The following is an 8,128-nucleotide window of genomic DNA, read 5'->3' as shown; positions in this document are numbered from 1 at the left end:
GTGTGTGTGTGTGTGTCTCTTCCATCCACCCCTAGCTTCCCACATACCTTTGAATCTCTGCCTGGTTAGCAGGCCCAAGCTTGTCAAACGCAAACCGCCTGCTAGATTCTCACACACTCATTCAACAAGGCGTAAAAATGCTTGGTTCAAATTCAAACCCATCAACTGAAAAAAACACTGGCAGGCAATAGGTCAAAAGGTATAAGATACAAACATAATAAGAGGCTTGAGATTGACAGCATAGATTTGCTGTGAGAGAAAGAGAGAAAGTTTTGTTTTGGCTCAGTTTGCTCAATCTCTGAGGCAATGTAGAGGAGATTAGAGGATTTATGTTGTGTGTCTCAGCAACACCTAGACATTAGGAGATTTTTAAGAGTCTTAGGTGTGTGTGGACCAACCCCAGATCTGAGCCAGTGCCTTGATCGAGAGCACTGGCTAGAGAACCATGGTGATGATAATGGGGGGAGCACCCGGAATCCCACGCAAACATGGGAAGAACATACAAACTCCACACAGAAAGGCCCGTAACGACCTGGATTCAAACCCAGAACCTTCTTGCAGTGAGGACACAGTACTAACCATTGGGCAACCAGGGTGCCATGTAGGGCGGCCCAGCCTCCTGTCTGATGGTGGGCAGCTGAACAGCCTTGGGCAGACAGTTGGGTGGGGGCATGTGGGCTTATTTGGTCTTTGTTAGGTCATGCTTGTTTATTAGCTAAGTGCATTCCAGCTTTTGCAACAACATACATTTTTCGATGTCTTTTGGTTTGTGTGTTATGAATTTTTCAAGAATGTGCTTGTTGTTCACATATAAACATGGAGAAAGTCTTGGAAAGCAGGAGTAAGAAGTAAGTCTTACCGATGTCTAACACTCTCTGTTTGGCTGTGTGTTGCCGAGAATGCCAGTACTTCCAGTACTTCAGCTGCTCGTCTCGGTTCTTGTCTTCACTGAACACCACCATGATCACACTCTGAGAGGGTAAAAAAGGTCAAATGATGGTCAAGTTTTGAGACTGAGTTTTGTAGGATTGTAGGACAGCATAAAATTCCATTACAACTTAATGATAAACAGGTTTCTGAGATCTGGCAATGCAGCAACATCGCAAAATAGATCCCTGAAAATGCAATTAACATCAGCAGTTGTTTACATTTTAAACAACTGCATACATCTTATTTTGGGGTGCATAAACTTTCAGTAAAATTTCCACAAAAAAGTGATTTACTGTAGATAATCTATCAATCCAATGGTCTGACCTCTCCACCTGTAGGACTTCTAGTAGCGATGGCGCCAGATCTCAGACATATTACACTCTGGTGAGTATAATAGAATAACCATTAGAAATTTTGACCAGAACTACAGTACAAAAATTCAAATTGTAACAAACTAGAATTATCTTTTAATCTATTGTACTGTCAGCCAATTCAATTGGAGTTGTGTTTGTGTCCAACTGAGGAATGTAAATTATTCATTCTCTTTAAGCACTTTGTTTACCGATGCTCGTAGGAAATATCTGACTTTTTGGCTGCTAAATGCTTGACTATGTTCATCAGGCAGTTGCTAACTTTGTCCGTCTGCTGTTTGGTGCTGAGCCGTTAGTGTATGGTGGAAGTGTCGGAGCTTTTTCACTGAAAATAGCTGCAAGTAAATGAAGTTGGAGGCAGTAGATTCAAGACAATGAGCTGAAAGATGCTAAAACGTAGAGCTGAGGGAAACTGCAGAGTCGCCTCTCACGTTACACATAGTTATTCAAGCCATTGTTATTATCAAAATGTCATAATGCCACCATGGCAGCCCTTTCCACTCCCTGTTTGTGTGCATTGTTTGTTTCCGTGTTTGTTATTTCTCATGTTTCTCCCTCCTGCTCTGTGAGTTGTGGGCGTGGCGTAGTTTGCAGGCTGCGTTAGGTGAAGCTCATTCCCTAATCATCCCTCAGCACTATTCAAGGCCGGCTCGGTGATCCACTCGCTGCCAGATTGTTCAGTCTACTAGCCTGGTACAGTTGTAACTCATGGCTTCCCGTGTGATTCTGTTTCCTGGTGTTCTAGCTTGTGTTATCTGTTTTTTCTCGTGTTGCAGTCTGCTTTGCTTGCTTGTGCTCATGCTTCCAGTTACCCCTGCCTGCCTGCTTGCCTGCCTGCCTGCTTGCTTGCTCGCCTGCTGCTCTCTGGATGCAACGAAGATTCCCACGTGTTGGAATTGTTTGTTGGACTCTGGAGGATGCCATTACTACGTGGCCAACGCCATAAACTAAAGACACTGATTCACTGGGCACGCTCTGGAGAGCACCCTGCACCCACCACTCACCACAGGATTCCCTGAACACAACACCCCTTTGCCCTATTAACTGTATATATCTACATTTATCTTTATTATATCACTTAAAACATATTTCCTGTGTGCCATGTCAGCTTTTGGGTCCAACCTCCAGTGCCGTTCCATGACACAAAAGATAGATTAGAGCAGCTTTGCATCTAAAGGTTTGGTAATAGGTAGACTTTAATTACATACAAAAATAATCCTCACCCGAACTTTGCTGATGGGGTGACGGAGGCGTTTGTTGGAACTGAGCTCGTTCAACGTCACAGCGTAGAACTGGCCTTTGTTCAGGTAGGTCATCGGCCCCTCACCCTGCTTCTGACGCAGCGAGCGAGTGGCATCCAGCGTGTACTGGAAACTGTCACTGCACACACACACACACACACACACACACACACACAGAGAACAACATGTGATCAGACATAACAAGGTGGGATTGGTGTACAGCAACACACACTTTCCATTCCTTTATGGATCACTTCAAGTCAGTGTTTTGGTTTCATAATGTATTTGAACATTAACACTGATATATCTAGATATAAATATAGACTACGTGATTGTATACTGAGTGACTTACACTCCCTCCTGGTGAAATAAGAAGTCATCTGTAGCCAGAGAGGAAGGTGTGTGGTACTTCTGTTGAGAACGCTTAAAACATACAGAAAGAGGAAATTACTTGGGCAGAAGGACAAGTTCATTTAGCCAGAGAGGAACTGGTTAAACAATGCTGCAAATAAGGAAAAAACAGTATTGTCGTAAATATAGATCAGAATGACAACATGGAGATTTCAGGCAAACAGGGAACAAATTCAACAACATGAAGATTCCTGTTCAGGTAAAGAGCCTTTGGACTCTCAGTGAATCATATTTAAACATCTATCAGTCGTCACGTATCATCTCACCACAATTCCACCCTTGCATGTGCTGTATAAAATTATAACACAGTAATAATAACACAATAACACACAGGCCCGTAGCCAGCCTAGTGGAAGGGGGGACCTTTTGCAGTTTATCCCTCATTTTGTATTTAATTATGAAGTTGTAATACTTCCTTTTGGTGTCCTTGGCCTCGCAGGTTTTGCTGTAAGTGCACAAAGTAAGCTGCGTGGATTGTTGATACATAAGATTACATGTGCGTGCCAGTTAACGCATTCACAGAAATGGTGTTTTTAAAAAGATTAGGGCTTTGGTTTGGTTTAGATCATTTTTATTTGACACAGTATCTGTTCAGACTCTGGGGTTTGTTCTCACCACGTCTCTCTCCTCTTCATACGGGCTGTCAGGCGGACTCTGCTGGTCGACTTTCACATACGAGCTGTGACTGACGGTGGTCACTTCATACGGACTCTGCTCGTAGATCACCCGCGACGACTCCTCAGCCTCCACCCTGTAGTGAAGCCCTGCTCCCGTCATGAAGACGGGCGCGTACACCTCGGCCTTCACCACGGCCACAGCTGGCGTGTCTCCATCCCCTGACACCACCTCGGTTGAGCTGCTGAAGTCTTCCCGTTTGGTCTCCTGGTGCTCCGTGTTCAGCGACAGGTTGACAGGAACAGATTTGAGGACTTGAACACGGTTGTCCACCATCTCCACCTCACTTTGGCTGCTGGGGTTGCTCACCAATGCAGACCTAAAAAAAAACATGGATGAAAATCCAGAGACCCATTATGTCACAAAATCTTTTGTATTTTCTCTTCTGCCGGGATCAGAAGGTTTTCAGCAGTCTCAGTCCAATCTGTGCTCCATTCATTCAGTATCAGTGCTTCAAGTGAAACAAGACTCAATCGTTCCTGATATTTGCACACATGCACACTAGAAGTGCTTGTCTCATATCACTATCTTATGGAAATTGTGTTTTATTTTAATACAACTGAAAGTGTTTCATATTTAACTGCTTACCACCTGTCAAATAATGAAATCACTGAGCTCCAGGATTTAATTCCACAGACACATTGCTGAGAAAGATCTGCTAGCAACTACACATTTAGCTTTTTTTGTTTTCTGTCTGTACATGTGCAACCTTGACCCAGAAATTGAAATACTTATTCTTATTCACTGACCTCTTCTCTTGTTCCTCTGTAATTTCTACTACTTTAGGAACTGACAGAAGCCTCTTTTCTTTAGGCACCTGGAAGTAAAAAAGAAGGGCGTGTTATGTTGGCTTCTTATCTTTAATTAACATTTTTCTTATTCCTGAAGACAGAGAAAGTCAGAATATGTTGGTGGCTGAGTGATTTGTGTTTCCGTCCTTTATTATGTTTGATAAACAGTTAGAAATGTGGTTTAATAATAATCAGTGTGTTGGGATTTCATTTGTTGGACTTCCACTGACCAATCTAATACTGTGTGCATATCAACTTTTAAACAGTTTGTGTGATTGGGGAAATGTCCAGAAGTCTAAATGTGCTACAAAAAAAAAAAAATGAATACGATATGAATTCTTTCTCTGTGCTTTTTGTTTATCATGTGGCTTTTTCTCAAAACAGACAATGGTTCATTTTATTTGATTTATGTTATAGTTGTAAAGACATATAAGATGCAGACAGTTTTCTGTTAAACATGCTAGAAAGACTACAATGCACGACCACCTCCAAATATTTTAAGCGTCCAGACTTTTACAGCTCGTGCTTAAAAGTGAAGGAAGTCTCAGAACATGCTTGACTTAATCTTCTTTAAAGTAAAAAATAAAGTTATCTTCAAATGTCTGGGGTGTCCGACCACCACCCATACACCCAAACGATATTCATTGTATTAAACACACAGACAAAGAAAAGCATTAAATGCAGACCTTGTAGTAGTCGTAGAGCAGGCCCAGGGCGTTGGCGCTGTCCTCGTCCCCGTTGATGCTCATCATGGCCTTGGTGGCGGCTGTCAGCGGGTTCTCCAGGTACGACCTCCATGCCTCGTCCTCACTGGTGTAAGCTCGCCGCACTGCGGGGTAGGAGCTCTCGTTGGGGACCACCACAACCAGACGCTTACTGGAAGACATGCATAAACATTTGAATTCAAGTGGACATAGATACAGTAAATGAATCTGCTGGTTTTAGCTTCACATTAATCTTAAATGTGCTTGCTTTCCTCGTCATTCTGATAGATAAAATGATCTAGTCACATTATTTTGGACATTTTCTATATCAGATAAGTTTTCAAAAAAGAATTAAAAATGCATATACTATAGCCATTTTCATGTCTGCATTGTGTGTTTACATGGGTTTGTACTCTGTTGGCACACTTAAGTCACAGACCAGTTAAACACCAAGTGTTGTCACAACATCTCTTCAAACTCAGCCAATCACAAGAAAGGCTCTGAATGTGTCAACTTGGGCTTGTTGCACAATGCTTGGTATCAGTATAATGTCCCAGCTTCAGGAATGGTCTTAGAAGAGGTTAGTTGTAACGCTGTATAGCCTCATAGTAGTTCTTTCTCTCTGTTTTTGTTCATTCACCATTCAGTTTGCTTGATTCAAACTAACATTGTTAATCAATATGGAAATATTAATCAGGAATATTCTAAGCCGTAAAATCACTTGTAGCCTACGTCTTGGAAACTAATTAACAACATGATATAACGAATCTATATTTCTGTTGTGGTTTCTCTAACTGCCTTTAACTCCTGTCTGCCAGCTCTAACTGCCAAACAAAACAAACCGCCTCTAATCTGTGACGTCACACTGATGCAAACCTTCATGGGAAAAGGTGTAAGTAAAGAAGCAACCCGGATGAAGATGTTTGACCCTGGCTGGCTCATATTATCACAGTTGATAGCATATTTCTTATTTTAATGTTACAAATTTTGCTCAACTACTCCAACCAACGCCTGCAAATAGAGAGTTGACATGAAGGTATGAAAAGGCCAAAGACATCTAGATGATGTTTATGATTTCAACAACTCTACTCTGGTGGATCTGATTAAATATAACCACTGTGGGTCATAATAGGGGCAGGCAGTTGTTGTCACTGATGCATGAAACAGCATCACTGCACTTACACTTAGAGACTTTAAGTTCTTTTAAATATACAATAATAATAATAATAATAATAATAATAATAATAATAATAATATTAGACCACACTAATGTTAAGAACAAGTGCCCTATTTCAAAAATATATGTAGATTATCAATAATACAGTTATTCCTATTTATAACTAAGACTATTAACAAATGTAGAGCTAAGTTATGGATGCAAACTCAAACTATGTCAGATCATCTGTAACATTATGTCTGTTTGTCAGCCAAGGCCTCCTCAGCCATTTCTGGTGTTTAAGAATTTATCAAAAATGTAAGCAGGCCTAGAAGTTTTTAAAAAAAACAAAATCCATCCTAAAAAAGTTTGTGAAATGAGAATTTTTTTTTCTTATTGTCGTAGAAGTAGCTTTAGCACACAGGTTATAATGTATTCTTTAATCATTTTTGACAGGAGTTTCTACTGTTACAAAACAACACAGTAACGTTAGGCCCACCGGCAAAACACACTGCCCTCATTCACACGCAGACCCATCGTGCACTGCAGGCCGTAAACATATGAAAACAGTTATGCAACAAAAAAAAGCTAAAACTCTTATTTTCAGTCAGTCATGAAAGTGTTTTGAAAATCCAGTCCTTGCACTTTGAGGGTTTTTTTCAGTAAAAAAAATGGCGAATTTAGCTTTAATGAAATGCACGGCGCCAAGTTTACTTGTTTCCTACAAGAAAACAGTTTAATATTTGTGACACATATCCAAAAGTAGCCTAATATAACCACAACGTTCATTTCATCCTCGGACACAACCTAGGCCTACGTATAAAAAAAAGTGATTCTTTAAGTAAATAAAAAGAAAACTTTTCCTTTTTAGTTGAAATCATCAAGCTCCTCTCGGCAGGCTCGATCACTTACTTGTCTGTCTCCTGTGACATATTTTGCTTCCTCTACGGTTCTTCCTTGTGAAACTGGACTTTCAAGTCGGAGCAGGTAATAGAATGAGTGAGTTGCCAGAAGTTAGGCTACAGGTAAGTCGACTTTTCTCGCCCCGCTTCTTTTTCTTCTTCTTCTCTCTCTCTCTCTCTCTCTCTCTCTCTCTCTCTCTCTCTCTCTCTTTCTCTCCCTCTATCTCTCCTCCGATCCACCTGGCAGGTAAAGCCGCTTTTGTCCACAAACAGCCAATCACTCTGCGTGTCTTGTGTTAAATTTGCAATGAGATTACAACAAATATCCACACATCTTGCTGCCGTGCATTATAATATTTGTCTTCGTTTGCTTTAATGGCAAGAAATTCTTACACTGTAAAAAGAAAAGAAAAGAATTGAAGGTGAGGGCGAGTCTGACGCTGATTGGCTGCTGCAGATTGAGCCGGGCTCGGATTGGCTGGTGGGTCAGACAGGCAGGTAGCCACCTCACTTGCAGTGAAGGCTCAATAATGACACAGAAAACAGCGGAACACAAGCAGCTACTGAGGTTTAACGTTTAAAATGAACTTCTCTGCCTCTGGATTTTATTATATTCTAAATAAATAAGAGCTTTAGCCTATATAAAAACAAGTGGGTTAAAAGTTGATGGCTAAATGGCGTGATGGTAGCCTCATAGTTGGCCTCAGACTGACACACATGCCCAGGTTTAAACATTTCCCCCCTCTCTAAATTTTCATAATGACTTGTCTGTGAGTGTCTGTGTTGCAGGTCATCTCAGAGCAGACAGAAGGCAAGGAGGAGCCCTGTCATTAGTTGACACAGTCATTGTCCCCTTAATGAAGCCATTGTATGAGGAGACCCAAGTGTTTGGGATTAACCTTCCCGAGCAAACAGTGTGTGTGCGTGTGTGTGTGTGTGTGTGTGTG

The 8,128-nt window shown here is 41.3% G+C and overlaps 1 protein-coding gene and 2 long non-coding RNA genes across 3 annotated transcripts in view; 1 reads left to right on the top strand and 2 right to left on the bottom strand.

The window, feature by feature from the left end:
• LOC116701407 (uncharacterized) overlaps positions 1-4,047 on the top strand; it is a 19,429-nt gene extending 15,382 nt beyond the window's left edge. The window contains exon 3 of the long non-coding RNA XR_004334906.1: positions 4,038-4,047. This is a non-coding gene — a long non-coding RNA (uncharacterized LOC116701407). The remainder of the gene's footprint in view (positions 1-4,037) is intronic.
• grhl2b (grainyhead-like transcription factor 2b) overlaps positions 1-7,559 on the bottom strand; it is a 17,456-nt gene extending 9,897 nt beyond the window's left edge. The window contains exons 1-7 of the mRNA XM_032535095.1: positions 7,192-7,559; positions 5,106-5,295; positions 4,378-4,445; positions 3,569-3,947; positions 2,895-2,965; positions 2,525-2,681; positions 860-971 (exon numbers count right to left, since the gene is read on the bottom strand). Coding sequence (XP_032390986.1) covers positions 860-971; positions 2,525-2,681; positions 2,895-2,965; positions 3,569-3,947; positions 4,378-4,445; positions 5,106-5,295; positions 7,192-7,211 — 997 coding nt within the window. The 5' untranslated portion in view covers positions 7,212-7,559. The remainder of the gene's footprint in view (positions 1-859; positions 972-2,524; positions 2,682-2,894; positions 2,966-3,568; positions 3,948-4,377; positions 4,446-5,105; positions 5,296-7,191) is intronic.
• LOC116701408 (uncharacterized) lies at positions 6,094-7,183 on the bottom strand. Its single transcript, XR_004334907.1, has 2 exons — positions 6,533-7,183; positions 6,094-6,487 (listed from the first exon to the last, which is right to left on the bottom strand). It is a non-coding gene; the product is annotated as an uncharacterized LOC116701408 (long non-coding RNA).
• Positions 7,560-8,128: the final 569 nt, after the last annotated feature.

Source organism: Etheostoma spectabile, chromosome 14 (assembly GCF_008692095.1).
Source record: "Etheostoma spectabile isolate EspeVRDwgs_2016 chromosome 14, UIUC_Espe_1.0, whole genome shotgun sequence".
NCBI lineage: Eukaryota > Metazoa > Chordata > Actinopteri > Perciformes > Percidae > Etheostoma > Etheostoma spectabile.
The sequence above is the reverse complement of the archived record's forward strand: the minus strand, read 5'-3'. Positions and strand labels throughout refer to the sequence as shown.